This window comes from Bufo bufo, chromosome 2, assembly GCF_905171765.1.
Source record: "Bufo bufo chromosome 2, aBufBuf1.1, whole genome shotgun sequence".
NCBI lineage: Eukaryota > Metazoa > Chordata > Amphibia > Anura > Bufonidae > Bufo > Bufo bufo.
The window spans coordinates 310,248,553-310,270,090 of record NC_053390.1 but is presented as its reverse complement, the minus strand read 5'-3'; the positions used below and the strand labels follow the sequence as shown (position 1 = coordinate 310,270,090).

Sequence of the window (21,538 nt, the reverse complement as noted above, 5' to 3'; positions counted from 1 at the left end):
GTCTGCAGGCAGCATGTTGTAGAACAGGAGAAGCTATAGTTTTGTGGGAAAAGATTTAGTATTAGGCAATACTAATCTGCAAAAAGCCGTACGCATCCTGCACTTTCCTAGATCCCTATTATAGGAATGCCTGTTCTTGTTTGCAAAACGGGCAAGAATAGGGCAAGTTTTATGATTTGTGGAATGGCAGCATGGCTGCAGACAGCACACAAATAACATCCACGTGCTGTATGCATTCTCTGCTGCTCCGTAGAAATTAATGTGTCCAAAAATACGGTGGTGTGCATGAGGCCCAATTTATTCATTTAATGTGTTTTTATTCTGAATTCAGTTGTGCACGGGTAAGGTGTTATCGTTGATTTAATGGCATTCTCTGTGTAAAGCCTGTATTACACAGCTGGATTTTGCAGGCAATTGTCAGGAGGAAAGTGTTCCCTCCCGGCAATCGCCTGCTCACTAGCGGAGGAGACCGCTGCTATCACATGCAGCGATCTCTTCCACAGCATGGAGAGGAGGGATTGCTATGCCATCGCTAGTCCCCATGCTGTATAACTGTGCCAGCTGCAGATTGTGATTAGACTGCATGATCTGCTGCTGGCAAACAATGATTTTTAAACGTGCTTCAAAATCACAATTGTACAATGAACGAGCAGCATTATTTAGACCGCCGGATCAAGCGTTCCTGCGACTTAAGATCAGATATATATATATATATATATATATATTACATACAGAAAAAGTATGGTAAGGCAGCACCAACCTATAAACAATACTGCGGGTGCAGGCTCAAAAGGGCAAGCTTGCCCAAAAAATAGAGCAGCACTCCAGGATAATGTGGAAAATAGTGGTTTATTCACCCATTGGCAACGTTTCGGCTCCAACATGAAGCCTTTCTCACCTACTAGCTTGAGAAAGGCTTCATGTTGGAGCCGAAACGTTGCGTCACCAATGGGTGAATAAACCACTATTTTCCACATTATCCTGGAGTGCTGCTCTATTTTTTGGACTAATATATATATATATAATTTCTGCTCAGCTTCTCCTACTCTATAATATAATAATCCATAACATATATTATAATACAATATCATTTGTTTTTTTTAAACTGGTTTTATTGAAGTTAAACAAGTAAGGCAAGTTACATCAGGACAGTGCAGGGGTAAATCCCACGCAGGGGATACATTGACATCGTGATATATCTCGAGAGTCTTACATCAGACCTGAAGAGGAATCCATTCTCAGATAGATATAAGAAAACATCAGAGGAAATAAGGCATAAGTTAGAGCCCCGGGTCCACTCAATATCACACAGCAGGCGTATGGATAACATCAGCCATGCATTGTGTAATGTTAAAGGAGATGAACACCACTCTCCCCACACCTTGTGAAACTTTTGTGGGCATTTTCTGTGAATAAATACAATTTTCTCCATATTCACAGCGTGATTGACCAGTGATTTCCATTGGCCCAGTGTGGGTGCTCTGTCTGCCATCCACCTCAGAGCAATGGCTTTTCTAGCCAAGAATAGAGTCTCACTTAAGAATACCCTGTGATGATGCCCCCAGGTTTCCTCATCTAATATTCCCAAAACACAGACTTTAGGGCAGAGCGGTGCTGGTGACCAAAGTTGTCAGCACCTCTGTGACCGCTCTCCAGAAGCCCTGTAAGTGCATGCAATCCCACATGAGATGCCAGAAGTCAGCATTATCCTGCAAGCATCTGTGGCATCTATTGGGAGGTAGTCTGCCCATCTTGTGCAGTCTAGTGGGCATGAGGTAACTTCTGTGCAGAATAAATAGCTGAATCAGCCTACTATTAATTGATAGGGAGACTTTTACCGGAGCCATCAGGGCTTCATTCCAGTCATCAGCCGTCAGAGAAGGTATGGAGTTTTTCCACTTTTCCTCGACAGCGAGAGGGTTCATCAGCATCCGATTATTGAGCAAATGCGTATAGAGCACAGAGATAATACCCCTCGGGCCCTGAGATCTTAGAACACCTATTAAAGGGTATTTTAAAATTTTCCGGTCTCCCGCCCCAAATTGAGCTATTAACGCGTGCCTCAGCTGCAGATATCTAAAGAAAAGATTACGAGGTAACTCTAACTTCTCTTGCATGTGCGAAAAGGAATAAAGAGTGCCCCCGACATATAGGTCTCTCAGGATAAGAACCCAGTGGGACTTCCACAGATTCACTCCCTCTAATTATTTCAGGTGTGCGAACATGGGGTTGTCCCATATCGGTATATCATCCGGGAGATCCTTAAATGATTGCATCTTGGCAGCACTCCACACCTGGTGGGCCAATTTGTGTATAGGAAGCAAGCGCGTAGGAACAGACCGTGACCCCTCTAGCAGTGGCCACAGGGAGGACATGCTCAGATATTCCCTTAGATAGTATTCCGCATTTGGCAATTCTGATGTTAGGATCCAGGGAGATAAGAATTTCAACTGACCGGCTAGCTAATACAGGAAGAAATCAGGCAGGGCTGCTCCGCCCTCTAGCTTAGATCTTTGCAGGACTTTAAGGGAAAGCTTCCTTCTAGACTCCCCCCAAATGAAGTTAGCTGCTAATGAATGAATGCGACCAAAGAATCCCTGTGATATCAGTGTGCATGCATGCGCCAGGAGGTATAGCCCTTTAGGCAATAGAATCATTTTGACCAGATTTAGTCTCCCCATAATTGATAACGGTAGGGATTTCCACGTTTTGAATTTATCAGTAAACAGGGATTACAAGGGCACTATATTTAAGGAGTACGCCAATTGGGGATCCTTGGTGATCAGAATTCCTAGATACTTGAAGCGTTCTACAACCGGTAAATTGCAGTATTGCGAGGGCCACGTGTGCGCCCACAGGGGCATAAGTGCTGATTTCATCTAATTTATGTGTAAACCCGAGTACTCCCCAAACCTTTCTATTATATCAATCGCTCTGGGGAGCGTAGTGTCAGGTTCATCCATAAAGAGAAGGAGATCATCCACATATAAACCAACTTTATCTGTTCTATCTCCCCTGCTCACACCTCTAAAGACTGGGTCCTGTCTACAATATCATTTGTCTTGAGGAATTTTGGCGACATAGACATTTCCCCCAAAAATTTGGTTTGCAGTGTTAATACTTTCATGTATAGAAGCTATTTAAAGGGGAAGTCTGTCATGAGACAACCCCTCTAATCCTTGTACAGCAAGTTCAGTTGTTTCTATCAGTGCAGCAGATTTAAAATGTCTTTAAATGCGGATCGGATGCGGACCAAAAATATGGTCGTGTGAATGGGGTCTTAATTTGCATTCACAATATCTACATGGATTTTTGAGTTTCAAGATTATGCATGGGATATTAGGATAACCCCTTTAATTGAAAGCTTAAATATTGTAATAAGGTATACCAAAACTTTGAGCAATAAACACATAGGGGGACTTTTGTGGTTTATGTCTCTCACACCATGTTGCTGCAGAATCTGCAATTTCCTCCCTGCTAACGCCAGGTCTAAGAAAGTGGGTGTGGTGTGGACAGGGAAGGGAATGGTCCAGCAGGCCCTTCTCATTCATTATTTTCTATGCCTGGTTTAGAAAGCTGTCTTAGGCTACTTTCTCAGTAGCGTTTTGGCTTTCCGTTTGTGAGATCCGTTCTGGGCTCTCACAAGCGGTCCAAAACGGATCAGTTTTGCCCTAATGCATTCTGAATGGAAAAGGATCCGCTCAGAATGCATCAGTTTGCCTCCGTTCAGTCACCATTTCGCTCTGGAGGTGGACACCAAAACGCTGCCTGCAGCATTTTGCTGTCTGCCTGACGAAGCGGAGCCTGACGCACAATGTAAGTCAATGGGGACGGATCCATTTTCTCTGACACAATCTGGCACGATAGAAAACGGATCCGTCCCCCATTGACTTTCAATGGTGTTCATGACAGATCCGTCTTGGCTATATAAGACATAATACAACCGGATCCGTTCAAGACTTGTATTAATGTAACGGAAGCGCTAATGTGAATATAGCCTTACATTTTAAATCGGCGCTGGATGCGCCAAAGTATGTAGTGGCCGGTGCCTCTTTATAACTTCGGAAGTCTAGCCCAGGGGCTTATTAAGACTGGCATCTAAAACACCGGTCTTAATAAACGACTCCCATAATCTGTATTGTTCTGTAATGCAGTTAGTAACCTGTAGATGTCGCCATCTGTAGACAGTGTTTATCCCTATAGAAATATTTCGGAAGTATTCATCTTTTGCTTTCCCAGATACAGTCACACACTGACTAATAACGTTTCTAATGCTGACAACGCTGCTGCTAAGAATTGTAGCTAAAAATAAATATCATCCAGGATACCGGAAGTTTCTGTGGTATTGTCAGCAAAAGGAGAATGTCCCACGGCGTAAGAACCACTCGATGGTTCGGTTGAGATCCAGAGTTTTATTAGGCAAGTGGTACAACGCGTTTCAGGGATAAAACCCCCTTCAGGTACAAATTACTTGCATACTTAGAAGTAAAATACACACATAAATATACTCAAAAAAAAAAACGCCAAAAACACACATGGTGGGGGTCAGGGTGTGGGTGGGGGGCGGTACTAAACCGCCTCCAGTGCTGTTGATGGAAGCTTATGGTAGTTGGTGTTTATTAATAAAAGGTGGATTTATTTATGAAAATCAGACCCATCTACGTTGGTGGGGTGTGTGGTGCACATTAAATAAAAATATAGTTACTAAAAGAGCTATTTGTGCGCTGCTCCGTGCTTGCCGGAGCTCAGGGCGGTCACATGACTCGGGGAGGCCGGTCACGTGATCGGGGTGCCAGGCATGTGACCTCTGTAACCCGGTAACAGGACACTAGAGCTGAAACACTGGGTTAGAGTGTATGCCCTGCTGGGAGGAAAGATCGCTCTGTCAGGTCCGTCCCCCGTAGACGGGCCACATCTACATATACCAAAGACCCGATAACCACCAACACTTCCTCCACATCTGGCCACCCTAGAATCCAACATAGGATCACTTTCACACACAGCAGTAGATGGGGCCCACACAAGACGCAACATCTACCACGACACGCAGCCAATCCGGTCAGACATAGGGCATCATCACATCAGCTGGTCCAAAGTATCCCCAGCACACATCTCCATCCTACAACTCCCGTAGCCAGATTCTACAATCCGACAGCTATAACCCCATCTACCATTGTTGAATCCCCACTGATCATTCCAGACTTCCACCCAGCAATCAGGACACCGAACCACTCACACCCAACATCCAACGAAACTCTAGACCTTTTTAGTCAAGAGGTCCTGTCAAAGTGCGCTTCGCTCAACCTACCGCCAACATCTTTTCCACCTGTAGCTACACATCCACTCGACACGAAGAGACCAAATACCCCCCAATCTCCTTCCACATCAGTTGAACTTGATTCGCTCAATACTATACACACTGATTCTCCCTCTCAGCCGCTTACTCATTCCCCAGGAGCCATCTCTCGGCTTCCCACCAATACCTGCCCAGTATTGGAGCCGGACTTAGGGTCAATTAACCTATCAAATACTACACTGCACACTACAAACAGCCCGCTTTCTTTTTTATCCCCGCCCCCCCCCCCCCCCTTTTCTAACGCCAGTTTCAGCAAATACTATCGCTATAACAAACTACCTCCATCCATTGGGAACCAGACCCACAAAACTAAAAAATGCCGAAGGGGATGTAGGGAGGGCCAATCCAAAAAGAAAAACTTAGATCCGCACATAGCACAGAGGAAAGAAATGAAAATCTTCAATCTTTCCAAGCACCATTTAAACCAGGAGGAAATTTCTGTACTATCAAAGGGCCTCTCTTTCTTCCCAACTTCAAAGGTAAAAGGGTTCAATCTGTTTTTGGACTTACACCATAGGGGTAACTTTATTGAAACTTTTTACGACCTCGTCATGGACGATTTTAGAAACATCCATTAAAATGCCAGTCGGTACACACAGTTTCCACAGCAAAGAGAAAAAAGCCATTAAACATCTACAGGAGAATACTGATCTAGTAATCCAAAGTGCGGACAAAGGGGGCGGAATCGTACTACAGATTAGGAGTGACTACATCAAAGAGGCTTTACGCGTACTTTGATACTGAATATTACCAACCGCTGGAAGACAACCCCTTGAGAGAACACCAGCGTTTGTTCAAAACTGTGATTGATTCTGCATCCCATATTCTCAGTAAAAAAGAGAATGAATACATCCAGTCGTCGATGTAACGGCGGTAGAAGATAATATTCTCCGTCCAATAGCAGGATATGTAGATAAAAATTTCCTTGAAGGCCCCCAAAAAAGATTTGTGAAACTTGGAGCAAAGCGCGTGCCCATAGCGATCCCCTTCATCTGTAAGTAGGTGTCTTCAAACTTAAAAACATGAGTGAGGATAAAATGAATACTTTTCAAGATAACATTTTTTTGATCGGGTGGTAAAAGTTCATCTGTGTCCAAAATTTTTTTTGTAAAAATGATGCCTAAGTCGTGCTGGATATTTGGATACAGAGATGTTACGTCCAGGGATAGCCAATGGTATGTGTCCTTCCACTTGACGTTCCGTAAAAGCTGCATCAAAGTGGTGGAGTCTTTAAGATACGATGGAAGTTGGCCTACATATTTTCGTAAGAGGATGTCAACATAGTGGGATAGGTTACATGTGAGTGATGAGATGCCCGAAATGATGGGCCAGCCTGGTGGATTCAAAATGCTCTTGTGAATCTTTGGTAAATGGTAGAAAGTGGCAATGACTGGGTCTGTTACGTGGATGTATTCATACTCTTTCTTACTGAGAATATGGGATGCTGAATCAATCACAGTTTTTAGCAAACGCTGGTGTTCTCTCAAGGGGTTGTCTTCCAGCGGTTGGTAATATTCAGTATCAAAGTACGCGTAAAGCCTCTTTGATGTAGTCACTCCTAATCTGTAGTACGATTCCGCCCCCTTTGTCCGCACTGCGGATTACTAGATCAGTATTCTCCTGTAGATGTTTAATGGCTTTTTTCTCTTTGGTGTTGAGATTGTGTGCCCGACTGGCATTTTATGGATGTTTCTGAAATCGTCCATGACGAGGTCATAAAAAGTTTCAATAAAGTTACCCCTATGGTGTAAGTCCAAAAACAGATTGAACCCTTTTACCTTTGAAGTTGGGCAGAAGGAGAGGCCCTTTGATAGTACAGAAATTTCCTACTGGTTTAAATTGTGCTTGGAAAGATTGAAGATTTTTATTTCTTTCCTTTGTGCTATGTGTGGCTCTTTTTGGATTGGCTCTCCCTACATCCCCTTCGGCATTTTTTTGTTTTGTGGGTCTGGTTCCCAATGGATGGAGGTAGTTTGTTATAGCGATAGTATTTGGGCTCTTTAGTATCGGGTATGCTGAAACTGGCGTTAGAAGGGGGGGTAGGGATAAAAAAGAAAGCCGGCCGTTTGTAGTGCGTAGTGTAGTATTTGACAGGTCAATTTGACCCTAAGTCTGCTTTCCTCCCAGCAGGGCATATACTCTAACCCAGTGTTTCAGCTCTAGTGTCCTGTTACCGGGTTACGGAGGTCACATACCCCGATCACGTGACCGGCCTCCCCGAGTCATGTGACCGCCCTGAGCTGCGGCAAGCACGGAGCAGCGCACAAATAGCTCTTTTAGTAACTATATTTTTATTTAATGTGCACCACACACCCCACCAACGTAGATGGGCTCTGATTATCATAAATAAATCCACCTTTTATTAATAAATACCAACTACCATAAACTTCCAGCAACAGCACTAGGGGCGTTCTAGTACCGCCCCCACCCACCCCCTGACCTCCACCATGTGTGTTTTTGGCGTTTTTTTAAGAGTATATTTATGTGTATATATTTTAATTCTATGTATGCAAGTAATTTGTACCTGAAGAAGGGGTTTTTATCCCTGAAACGCGTTGTACCACTTGCCTAATAAAACTCTGGATCTCAACCGAACCATCAGGTGGTTTTTACGCTGTGGAACTTTCTCTTTTTGCTGATTCTCCTGCTTTCTGAGGGACTCCAGGCATCCCTGATCAGAAGTACCCACATCCCTGGCTGCACACCATCTATTACAAGGGGACTCAAGTATCCCCTGACGTGCTTACACTAGAGTTGTGCCTACATTTTGCACAACTCGCCAAGTTGAGCCTCCATTTTTGGAGACGTCTTATTATTATTTTTATTTAAACGTTATTACCCTATGGTGCGCTTTTTTATGTTCTACAGTTGAACACAGCCTGCATAAACATCTGTGGTATTATGTCACTGGGGCAGATTTACTAGTCTTTTATTAACCACTTCACATCCGGGCCATTTACCCCCTTCCTGACAGAGCCTAATTTAGCAAATCTGACATGTCACTTTATGTGGTAATACCTTTGGAACGCTTTTACTTATCCGAGCCATTCTGAGACTGTTTTCTCGTGACACATTGTACTTTATAAACAGTGGTAAATTTGAGTCGATATACTTCACCTTTGTTTACAAAATAATCCCAAATTTACCCAAAATTTTTAAAAATTCACAATATTCTACATTTGAATTTCTCTGCTTTTAAACAGAAAGTGATACCTCATAAAATATTTATTACTTAACATTCACCATATGTCTACTTTATGTTGGCTTCATTTTTTGAATGTAATTTTATTTTTTTAGGACTTTAGAAGGCTTAAAATTTTTAAGAAAATTTCCAAAACCCACTTTTTAAGGACCAGTTCAAGTCTGAAGTCACTTTGTGGGACTTACATAGTGGAAACCCCCTATAAATGACCCCATTGTAGAAACTACACCCCTCAAGTTACTCAAAACTGATTTTACAAACTTTGTTAACCCTTTAGGTGTTCCACAAGAATTAACGGAAAATGGAGATCAAGTTTCTAAATTTCACATTTTTGTCAGATTTTCCATTTTAATCCATTTTTTTCTTTAACACATTGAGGGTTAACAGCCAAACAAAACTCAATATTTACTGTATTACCCTGATTCTGCGGTTTACAGAAACACCCCAAATGTGGTCGTAAACTGATGTAAGGGCACGCGGTAGGGCGCAGAAGAAACGAGCACCGTATGGTTTTTGGAAGGCAGATTTTGCTGAAATGGTTTTTAGATGCTATGTCCAATTGAAGCCCCCCTGTTGCACCCTTACAGTAGAAACGCCCAAAAAGTGACCCTATTTTGGAAACTAGGGTATAATGTGCCAGTTTTTTTTAAATTAATTATCTTTATTAATTGTTGTATTAAAAACAGATTACAATACAAAAAGGATTAAATAAATAATCCCAAACTTCAATAATTTTTCTTTTCACCTTGTCCCCATTCCCTACACCCACCCCCCACCCCAGACCTGTGATGCGACAAAAAAAAAAAAAAATGTGCCAGTTTTATTGGTACCATTTTGGGGTACATATGATTTTTAATTGCTCTATATTATGTTTTTTGTGAGGCAAGGTAGCCAAAAAATTTCAGTTTTGGCGCTGTTTTTATTTTTTACAACATTCATCTGACAGGGTAGATCATGTGCTATTTTTATAGAGCAGGTTGTTACGGACGCAATGATATCAAATATGTCTACTTTCTTTGTTTCAGTTTTACATAATAAAGCATTTTTTTTTTTTCAATTATGTTTTTGTGTCTCCATTTTCTGAACGTCATATTTTTTTTATTTTTCTGCCAATCGTCTTGTGCAGTGACTCGTTTTTTGCAGGAAGAGTTGACGTTTTTATTGGTACCATCTTTGGGTACATATGATATTTTTGATCATTCATTATTACAATTTATGGGGAAAGGTGACCAAAAAATTGGTTGTTTTAGCACAGTTTTTATTTATTTATTTTTACAGCGTTTACCTGAGGGGTTAGGACATGTGATATTTTTATAGAACAGATCGTTACAGATGTGGAAATACTTAATATGTATACTTTATCTTTTTTAAGTTTTACACAATAGCATTTTTGAAACCCCAAAAAATTATGTTTTTAGTGTCTCCATAGTCTGAGAGCCATAGCTTTTTTGACCGATTGTCTTAGGCTACTTTCACACTTGCGGCAGTCTGATCCGGCGGGCAGTTCCGTCGTCGGAACTGCCCGCCCGATCCGCCGATTTGGATGTGACTGAAAGCATTTATGAGACGGATGCGGATCCATCTTACAAATGCATTGCAAGAACAGATCCGTCTCTCCGCTTATCATGCAGACAGACGGACCCGTCTTGTATTTTTTCTTCACATTTTTACCGGTCTGCCCCGATTCTGGCACTAATACATTCCTATGGGGAAAAATGACGGATCCGGCATTCAGGCAAGTCTTCAGTTTTTTTCACGGAGATAAAAACGTAGCATGCTACGGTTTTATCTTTTGCCTGATCACTCAAAACGGCTGAACTAAAGACATCCTGATGCATCCTGAACGGATTACTCTCCATTCAGAATGCATGGGGATATGTCTGATCAGTTCTTTTCCGGTATAGAGCCCCTGTGACGGAACTCTATGCCGGAAAAGAAAACCGCTAGTGGGAAAGTACCCTTAGTTAGGATCTCATTTTTTGCAGGATGAGGTGATGGTATGATTGGTACTATTTTGGAGGGCATACGCCTTTTTGATCGCTTGGTGTTGTACTTTATGTGATGTTAGGTGACAAAAAATGGCTTTTTTGGCCCTGTTTTTTTTTATTTATTTTTTTAAACTGTGTTTACCTGAGAGGTTAGGTCATGTGATATTTTTATAGAGCTGGTTGTTATGGATTGCGGCGATACCTAATATGTCAACTTTTTTTTATTTATTTCACTTTAACACAATAGCAGTTTTGAAACAAAAAAATGTTTTAATCTACTGAGAGCTATAGTTTTTTTTATTTATTTTTTTAGCGATTTTCTTATATAGGGGCTAATTTTTTGCGAATTAGGTGACGGTTTTATTGGTACCTTTTTGAGGAACATACGCCTTTTTGATTACTTGGAGGTGCACTTTTTGTGATGTAAGGTGACAAAAATAGCATTTTTTTTATACAGTTTTTCTTTTTTTCTTTATGGTGCTTATCGTACGCAGTGGATCATGTGATATATTTATGGAGCCGGTTGTTACGGACGCGGCAATACCAAATGTCTATTTGATTAATTTTTTTTCTATTTTTTACATCTTTTTTTTTTATTACTTAATTGGGGAAATTATTATTTTTTTTTTATATATATATATATTTTTTTAAAAACGCTCTATTTTTTTATTTTTTTTATTTTACAATTTGCGTCCCACTTAAGGTCATACAAGACCTCTGGGGGACATTTAACTTCACTTTTTTTTTTTTCTTCACTATTGATTTCTCCTGTAACTGGGGCTGACATATTAGACCGAGGTCTGTGGAAGACCCGACAGCTCCTGCACTCTCCCGGCGCATAGCGCTTCCTGGTCTGTATTAGGGATCGACCGATATTGATTTTTTAGGGCCGATACCGATAATTTGTGAACTTTCAGGCCGATAGCCGATAATTTATACCGATATTCTGGGTATTTTTATTTTTGAGAAAAATTAAAATTTCCTACACAAATCTGCTGAAAATTACCGTATATACTCGAGTATAAGACGAGTTTTTTGGCACATATTTTTGTGCTCAAAAAGCCTCCTCGTCTTATACTCGAGTCTAGGTCTTAGCTCCGGTAATAAAGGCAGTGCGGGGGGCAGCGCTCACTCACTGACGTCACGCGCCTGCGCCGCCTAGTGGGAGAAGGCGCGTGACGTCAGTGAGTGAGCGCCGCTCCCCGCACTGCCTGTATTACCGGAGCAAAGACAAAGTAAGAATACTGCTGTGAGCGTCGGGGAGGGGGATCTGTGGATGGCACTGTAGGGAGATCTGTGGATGGCACTGTAGGGGGATCTGTGGATGGCACTGTAGGGAGATCTGTGGATGGCACTGTAGGGGGATCTGTGGATGGCACTGTAGGGGGATCTGTGGATTGCACTGTAGGGGGATCTGTGGATGGCACTGTAGGGGGATCTGTGGATGGCACTGTAGGGGGATCTGTGGATGGCACTGTAGGGGGATCTGTGGATGGCACTGTAGGGGGATCTGTGGATGGCACTGTAGGGGGATCTGTGGATGGCACTGTAGGGGGATCTGTGGATGGCACTGTAGGGGGATCTGTGGATGGCACTGTAGGGGGATCTGTGGATGGCAGTGCCATCCACAGATCCCCCTACAGTGCCATCCACAGATACCCCCTCCCCTAAACAGTGCCATCATGGCACTGTTTAGGGGAGGGGGGATCTGTGGATGGCACTGTTTAGGGGGGATCTGTGGATGGCACTGTTTAGGGGGGAGATCTGTGGATGGCTCCCTGTATTTAATGCAGAGTGTGTGTGTATATAATGCACACACTCTGCATTAAATACAGGGAGTCACCCTCTTGCAGATGTGTGTATATAATGTAGAGTGTGTGCATTATATACACATACACTCTGCATTATAGCTGCATTTCCCACCCTAGTCTTATACTCGAGTCAATAATTTTTCCCATTTTTTGGGGGTAAAATTAGGGGCTCGGCTTATACTCGGGTCGGCTTATACTCGAGTATATACGGGTAATATGTTTATTGTTAACGTGTATTTTTTATTTTTATTTTAAATCTTTTTCATTTATACTTTATTTATTTTTTTACTAACTTTTAGCCCCCTTAGGGACTAGAACCCTTGTCCCATTCACCCTGATAGATCTCTATCAGGGTGAATAGGAGCTCACACTGTCCCTGCTGCTCTGTGCTCTGTGCACACAGCAGCATGGAGCTGAACATGGCAGCCAGGGCTTCAATAGCGTCCTGGCTGCCATGGTAACCGATCGGAGCCCCAGGATTACACAGCTGGGGCTCCGATCGGAGGAGCAGGGGAGAGGGGACCCTGTGGCCACTGCCACCAATGATTAATACTGGGGGGGGGGGGGGGGGGGGGGGGGGGCTTGGGTGGGGGGGGCGCACTGCACCACCAATGATTAATACTGAGGGGCTTGGGTGGAGGGCGCACTGCGCCACCAATGAAGATAAATCTCTCATTAATACATATACAGGAGGCGGGAGCTGACTGCAGAATCACATAGCCGGCTCCCGACCTCTATGAGCGGTAGCTGCGATCCGCGGCACCTAAGGGGTTAACTACCGCAGATCACAGCTACTTGTCATAGAGGTCGGGAGCCGGCTATGTGATTCTGCAGCCAGCTCCCGCCTCCTGTATATGAATTAATGAAAGACTAATCTTTATTGGTGGAGCGGTGGCCACAGCCCCTCCCCTCCTCTTGTCTTCTCTCCTCTCATTGGCGGCAGCGGCAGCACAGGGGGAGGGAGACACTGCTTCCTTCTCCCCTGTGCTGCAGAGGGAACACGGAGAGCAGCGCGTTCTGTGTTCCCAATACGTTATCGGTATATCGGCAAAATAGAGGCCGATACCGATAACTGTCAAAATCCTCAATATCGGCCGATAATATCGGTAAAACCGATAATCGGTCGATCCCTGGTCTGTATACAGCGATCTAGAAGGCAGGGACACCTGGGAACTGTCCCTGCCTTCTCTCTGGGTTGCCCTGCCGCTCGGCAGCTGCAGAATGTCCATTCAGAGATAAACATCCACCCATATGACTTTTATATCCTATGAGCGGATGTGAAGTGGTTAAAACAGTCTAACGGTGCACCTGTGGGACTACAAAGCAGCCCTGACACACTAACCACACGAGCCAGCATACGGTATCACCCTCACACATCCAAATCAGATGAACGGTGTAGGAATTACAACAGTTTGCATATGTGCCTCCCACTTGTTAAGGGATCAAAAGTAATGGAACAGAGTAATAATCATAAATCAAACTTTCACTTTTTAATACTTGGTTGCAAATCCTTTGCAGTCAATTACAGCCTGAAGTCTGGAGCGCATAGACATCACCAGACGCTGGGTTTCATCCCTGGTGATGCTCTGTCAGGTCTCTACTGCAACTTTCTTCAGTTCCTGCTTGTTCTTGGGGCATTTTCCCTTCAGTTTTGTCTTCAGCAAGTGAAATGCATGCTCAATCGGATTCAGGTCAGGTGATTGACTTGGCCATGACATTCCACTTCTTTCCCTTAAAAAACTATTTGGTTGCTTTTGCAGTATGCTTTGGGTCATTGTCCATCTGCACTGTGAAGCACAGTCCAATGGGGATGATGAGGGAATAACACACACCTGGCCATTGAACAGCTGAGAAGCCAATTGTCCCATTACTTTTGGTCCCTTAGCAAGTGGGAGGCACATATGCAAACTGTTGTAATTCCTACACCGTTCACCTGATTTGGATGTAAATACCCTCAAATTAAAGCTGACAGTCTGCAGTTAAAGCACATCTTGTTCGTTTCATTTCAAATCCATTGTGGTGGTGCATAGAGCCAAAAATCTTTGAAGACTTAAAGGTGGGAAGACAATGTATTAGAGCAGCACGAAATGCCAGCAGAATGCTTGGATGTATAGGGAGAGGTATAAGCAGTAGAAAGAGTGAAGTGCTTATGCCGCTGTACAGAACACTGGTGAGACCTCACTTGGAGTATTGTGCGCAGTACTGGAGGCCATATCTCCAGAAGGATATAGATACTCTAGAGAGAGTTCAGAGAAGAGCTACTAAACTAGTACATGGATTGCAGGATAAAACTTACCAGGAAAGGTTAAAGGACCTTAATATGTATAGCTTGGAAGAAAGAAGAGACAGAAGGGATATGATAGAAACTTTTAAATACATAAAGGGAATCAACTCAGTAAAGGAGGAGAGCATATTTAAAAGAAGAAAAACTGCTACAAGAGGACACAGTTTTAAATTAGAGGGGCAAAGGTTTAAAAGTAATATAAGGAAGTATTACTTTACTGAGAGAGTAGTGGATGCATGGAATAGCCTTCCTGCAGAAGTGGTAGCTGCAAATACAGTGAAGGGGTTTAAGCATGCATGGGATAGGCATAATGCCATCCTTCATATAAGATAGGGCCAGGGACTATTCATAGGATTCAGATATATTGGGCAGACTAGATGGGCCAAATGGTTCTTATCTGCCGACACATTCTATGTTTCTATGTTAATTGTGTCAGCTCTCCCCCACCCCAGTGCCATCAGCTCCCCCTCCAATGCCACCAGCTCCCCCATGTCATCAGTTGCTCCCCCTCCCACTGTCATCAGCTCCTCCCCCAATGCCCACCACTCCCCCTCCTAACCATCAGTGCCCAGCTGCAGCACCAGTGAGCTAAAATTTCCTGACAATGTGTGTACGTCAGGTTCCAAAGCAGCATTGTGCGAGCAGGTGGGTGACCACGGAGCGTGAGTAATAGCAAGCTCTTCACTCGCACTCTGTGGTCACATGGCACAAACGAATCATCGATTCGAGGATTTTTTTTTGTGTCGCGTTAATCGATTAATTCGAGTTATCATTTCAGCCCTACTGCAGGCTCTCACAGTATATAAATGTAAGACCCGCAGGCCCTCACAGTATATAATGTAAGACCCGCAGGCCCTCACAGTATATATTGTAACACCCCCAACTCCTTGTATATATTGTAACACCCCCAACTCCTCACAGTACATACTGTAACACACCAACCCAGCCCCTCACAGTATATAATGGAACACCCCCAGCTCCTCACAGTACATACTGTAACACACAAACCCAGTCCCTCACAGTATATAATGTAAGGCCCGCAGACCCTCACAGTATATAATGTGAGACTTGCAGCCCCTCATTCTACATAATGTAAGACTCGCAGCCCCTGGTGGTATATAATGTAACACCTGCAGACCCACACAGTAGCTAGCTAGCTAGCTTTAGGACCTCATTAGCATTTTGTCTACCACTCAGAGTGAACATTGTGTGCATTGCCACTGTGAAAGACCTGAGTACTCGGAGTAAGTGCAAGCCAGCCAGCCCCCAATGTGACCTACAGCGTGGCCCATCGAGATTCTGTCCGCAGGCTACATTATCAGTCTGGACCTGACAGTGGCCGATGCTGGATGATAAATCTGGCATGCCATTAGACTGTCTAACACATTTAATAGCTCTGTAAAACCAATCATATATGTGTTTTAAATGGGGAGAGAGGAGAAAGTCACTGCCAGACCTCAGGTGGACCCTTATGTCCCAGGACAACAATGGGTATGGGCAAAGAAAGTGCACCCAGTCCTTTTCTAAGATGACATCATCTGTTGGGAGCTCCCCATACACATCGTGCTGACAATACACTAATGTATATGGGATCCATTAGTTTACACCACCTGTTAAGTTGCCTCAATTTACTTTATAATTGTGAGCAATCTAAGTTACACTCCTTGTATATGTAGAGGCTGTGCTTGGTATTACAGCCCAAGTCCATTCACTTTTATGGAACTGAGCTGCATATAAGCCATGTGACTGATGAACATGAAGTCACTGGCCTCTTCCAGCAGCTGATCAGTCAATCAATATTGAACTCCCGGAAAATCTTTTTAATGTATGATTGTTTTGGGTTCTACTCATGTGACCCCCAATGATCTCTAGCATGAACTGCTAAAAACAGCATAAAGCCATCAAGAAAGCAATCTATGGGATGAAACAAATCAGCTGTGTGTTTACAACGGTTGGACCTGTGCCAAGAGTACATTGCTTTTTATTTGCCACCAGTGTCTGCAAACCCTAACGCTGGGTTCAGACCTGAGCGTACCGAAGGAGCGCTCTGTATGCGCGATTGTATCGCGCGTTTACAGACGCGGCTCAGGCAACAAGCAACGGCCATAGTCGCGCGTTCCCGGAAGTCTGGTCGCGCGTTCCCGTACATATACGCCCCAAAGAAGCTCCTGTACTTCTTGGAGCGTATGGCGTTTTACAGCGCGTTCGTACACGCTGTAAAACGCTCAGGTGAGAACCATGCCCATAGGGAAGCATTGGTTCTTGCCTGTTGAGCGTTTTACAGCGCGTAGGAACGTGCTGTAAAACGCTCAGGTGTGAACCAAAGGCCATGTACACCTCTGGTGGCAATTTTTTTTTTTATTGCGTTGTACTCATTTTGAGCTAAAAATAATTTTTTTCAATTGGTCTTAAAAATTATTTAAAAATATTGAGCCGTTTTCCCTGCACAGCTTTGAGTTTATCTAGTAGCTGGTTCGGAATTTTCTCTCTGGTCCGTCAGGCAGGGAGCTGACAGGCTCCTTTTATAAGGTCAGAGATAAACACTCATTATAGGTTGGCTTTTATCTTGCTCAGAAGAATGTTATTAGATGAACGGCACACATTGAAAGTACCATTCACACGGCCAGAAAAAGTTAATCCTTTGTGACAGAATGGCTCAATATTTTTAATAAAGACCAATTGGAAAAAATATTCTTAGCCCAAAATTTGTAAAATGCAATCATAAAAAAAAAATTGCCCCAGAAGGTGTACATAACCTTTAACTTAAAGGAGTTTTCCATTTACATACAATGGGGGCATATTGGTAGTATATGCCCCATTGTCTCAAAAAGGTGCGGGTCCCACCTCTGGGACCCGCACCTACAACGAGAACAAAGCAGGGAAATGAATGAAGGACACACTGCAGGGAAATCCGTGATCCTGCAGCCACCAATCTCTCCACTCCGTTCTCCTTGTAGGTGCGGGTCCCAGAGGTGGGACCCGCACCTATCAGACAATGGGGGCATATCCTAGCAATATGCCCCCATTGTATGTGATGGGAATACCCCTTTAACATAGTGTGGATATGTCATGAATGTAAAATAGGAATATCACTTTAAGGGCTTGTTCACACGACCGTGCCATGTTTTGCGGTCCGCAAATTTCGGATCCGCAAAAAAACATGGATGACGCACGTGTGCCTTCCGCAATTTCCTCAAGGACATGACTTATAATTTTTGCGGGGCCACGGAACGGAGCAACGGATGCGGACAGCACACAGAGTGCTGTCCGCATCTTTTGCGGCCCCGTTGAAGTGAATAGGTCCGCCCCCGAGCCACAAAAAATGCGGTTTGGATGCGGAACCAAACCACGGTCGTGTGAATGAGCCCTAAGGGTGTATTCAAACGCTCACCCTCAAGTGTAAGATCTGAATATACCCTGAAGGCTTTAAGAATAAATGCTTCAGTGTTCTCAATTAATAGGGAATACAGGTATTAGACATGCCAGGAAAGGTGACAGGTTGTCTTCAAATAGGATTTATTTGTAGAATCTCGTGTGTGCAAAATACAGACAGCTCACTCCCAGGAATGGTTCAGACGATGCTCTTTCTCATGCTGTGTCACAGCTTGTTCCAGACATTTTTTTCTTATGTGCTACTTTACACATATAGGAGAATCTCTATCCTGTAATCCTCATCAGCTACATGAATGGGCCCCACCAGTATTTGGGTACCTGACACCTGGGTTTTAATATAGTGCATGACAAAGGTAGAACGAACCCTGTACCTCACATGGACCCAAAGATCTCCGCATTCACTGCTCCAATTGCTCTGCTACATTTTTTTTTTCAAACTGGCAGTTAAAGGGTGTGTCTTTTCTCAGGGGTCATGTCCTTTCCTGAGGACACACTCACTGTACCTGTTACAGCTTGGGGGGTGTCTGTTCTGCTACAGCTCTCTCCCTGTCACAGCTCAGGGGGAGTGTCCCTTCTACTGCAGCTTACTCTTTCCCTGTAAGGGTGGGTTCACACTAGCGTTAGGGATTCCGTTATGGCTTTCCGTTATAACATGGTTATAACGGAATCCATAAGACGAAAGGACGGATCCGTTCTTCTGCCCGTATTATGACGGAATGCTAAACTGAAGCCTTTAAAAGGCATTCCGTTTGCTCTCCGTCCTAATAGAAGTCTATGGGAATCAAAACGGATCCGTCTGGTTCCAGTTATGCAAGACGGAAAACAAAGTCCTGTCGACAGGACTTTGTTTTCCGTCTTGCATAACAGGACCGAGACGGATCCGTTATGCTTTCCCATAAACTTCTATTATAACCATGTTATAAAAGAAAGCCATAACGGAATCCCTAACGCTAGTGTGAACCCACCCTAACTGACACAGCTTCTAAAAGTAGATATGGTGGGTGGCAGTTGAAAAGTGGACATGCACATTACTATACAGATTAAACACTAGGGGGCACCCATTATAATAAAGTAAACGATACCCAACAACTAGAGATTTTTGTAGTAGTAAATTACAAAACGAACAGTTTTTTCATGTTGAATTATATTTAAAAAAATACATTTAATGGTGGCACAACCCTTTCATAAAGACAGTTATTTCTCTTATTTGCATATATATTGCAGTTGGTGAAATCCACTGCAAATCTGCATAATAGACCTGCTATGGATTTGAGATGGCAGTATACTCTAAAATCAACTCCGCTTTTTGACATTTGAATGGATTTTTGAAAACTTCATTAGAATCCGGTCTAGGCAAACCTGTGATAAAACTGTAAGGCTTGAGCCTCGACTGGAAGACATTGTAGCAAACAGTAATGAGAACTGTAGAGATGAGCGAACCTGTAACAGGGTGCACCCGAAGCTGAGGACGCCCTCCCTGCCGCTTGTTTGTAATAGCTGGACATCTCAGCCAGCCCTGACAATATTGTGCCTGTTCCTCTGCTCCCCGTAGCGACGCAAGCGCAGAGGCTCTGCTTCTGCTACTTTAGCAGCAACTGTGCATGTGCCAGTACACCTCCGGGTAGTGACACGGGCACAGTCGTTGCACCGCTTGTGGACGCAGAGCCTCTCCACTTGTGCCACTAATTAGTGCAGCGGTGCAAGCATGGGATTGTGATGTCTCGGCTAGCCCTGTCAATCAAGCATCCTCAGCTTCGGGGACACCCACACAGATTCTTAAGCATCAATTTTTATTATTATTTTTTTTTTTCTGTAATTTCGAAGCATTTAATAATTTCTGTGGCTTATTTGTCTAGCAAATGCCGTTTTTATTCAACCACCTCATTTAATGTTTCTTCCATTTTATGTCTAGGGTGTCTACTGACTATAATTCTCTTAATGCGTGCCCTGGATCCATTACTTTATGAGAAAGAGTCACTCTGTTACTTCGATACACTGAAGGTATATCACATTGTCTGTTGTATGATAATTGTAATAGCCATCTATTTCTATTACAGTGTCCCATTATTGTTACCTTTACTTAAAGGGGACCTGTCACCAGGATTTTATGTACAGAGCTGAGGCCATGGGCTGCTAGATCACTGCTAGCACATCCGCAATACCCAGTCCCCATAGCTCTATGTGCTTTTATTGTGTAAAAAAACCCTGATTTTATACATATACAAATTAACTTGAGATGAGTCCTGTCCCTGAGAGGAGTCAGGGACAGGACTCATCTCAGGTTAATTTGCATATGTATCAAATCGGTTTTTTTACACAATAAAAGCACACAGAGCTATGGGGACTGGGTATTGCGGATGTGCCAGCGGCCATCTAGCAGCCCATGGCCTCAGCTCTCTACACAAAATCCCGGTCACAGGTTCCCTTTTAAATTATTTTCTTTTTTTTTTTAAACTGTGTGCAGTATCATGTTAAACATATTGCTCATAGCAATGCAGAATCCATCCTCCTTATCTCAATGAATTGTCTTTTATATGGAGAGAAAACTGAGTCCTAAGCATGTTTCTATATGAATGTCTACATCAATTCTTGTGAGCCTTTCATACATGTATTGTCTTAATTTTTTTAATGTAAATTTTAGAAAAAGAATAGGTAGCACTGAACTAGTTCTAGCCCATTATAGAGCAGGAAACAGTATTAGCCTATCCAAAAACCTGCTCCATACGCATCAGAATCAGATTTTGCCAGAGCAGCACTGGCAAACATTATCATACCGGAAGGATAACGGTTACTGCTCGCAGAATCTGCAAAGACTTTCCAGCAATGTTATTACACCTCTATACATGGCCTGTTCATTAAAGGATGTAAACCGATTGCACTGCTTTATGCCAGATGAAGCAAGTTTCTAAATAACCTTCATTAAACTTTTCTTACCATTTTGCTTCTGAAGAGTATGTCCAAGTCCTTCCCGTACCTGCTGGTGCTGCATACAGTATATGACATAAATCTACCATTGCATTCTGCCGCTTTCTGACAGCTCTCTGCTGTTTGAAGGGGGAGACAGCAGCATCCTAGAAACACAGCTCATATGTCCACATGAGAAAAGTCTTAAAACTAGGAGCAGGTTTCAGTCACTAAGGTGTCCAAACACATTAAAGACCATATTGACCAATCGGATTTACTACACTGTCCTGCGCAGTGTGAACACAGTGTGCCACTGAATGAATTTGACTTGAGGCGGTGGTCCCCTGGTATTCATCATTTTACTCCAGTCAGGGGATTTGTACTTCCCTAAAGGGGGGGCACCCGGCTGCTACCTCAAGGAGTAGTCTCTGTTCAGTGGCTTCTGACCCAGGTGGGTCAAGAGATCCTGGTGCATAGTACCAAGGGGACAGGCAGAGGTATGGTCATAGAACAAGCAGTGGTCAAAACAGGCAGAGTTTGTGCAACACTGTCAAACAGCCAACAGGTCAGGACTGGATGAATAGGGTCTATACCTGTGAT

General features: G+C 43.4%; 1 protein-coding gene across 6 annotated transcripts in view; it reads left to right on the top strand.

Moving 5' to 3' along the window:
• Nucleotides 1–21,538, top strand: part of RABGGTA (Rab geranylgeranyltransferase subunit alpha) — a 73,990-nt gene that overhangs the window by 40,900 nt on the left and 11,552 nt on the right. For all 6 annotated transcript variants that reach the window (XM_040416934.1, XM_040416932.1, XM_040416935.1 and 3 more), the window contains exon 13: nucleotides 19,947–20,035. In XM_040416934.1, coding sequence (XP_040272868.1) covers nucleotides 19,947–20,035 — 89 coding nt within the window. The remainder of the gene's footprint in view (nucleotides 1–19,946; nucleotides 20,036–21,538) is intronic.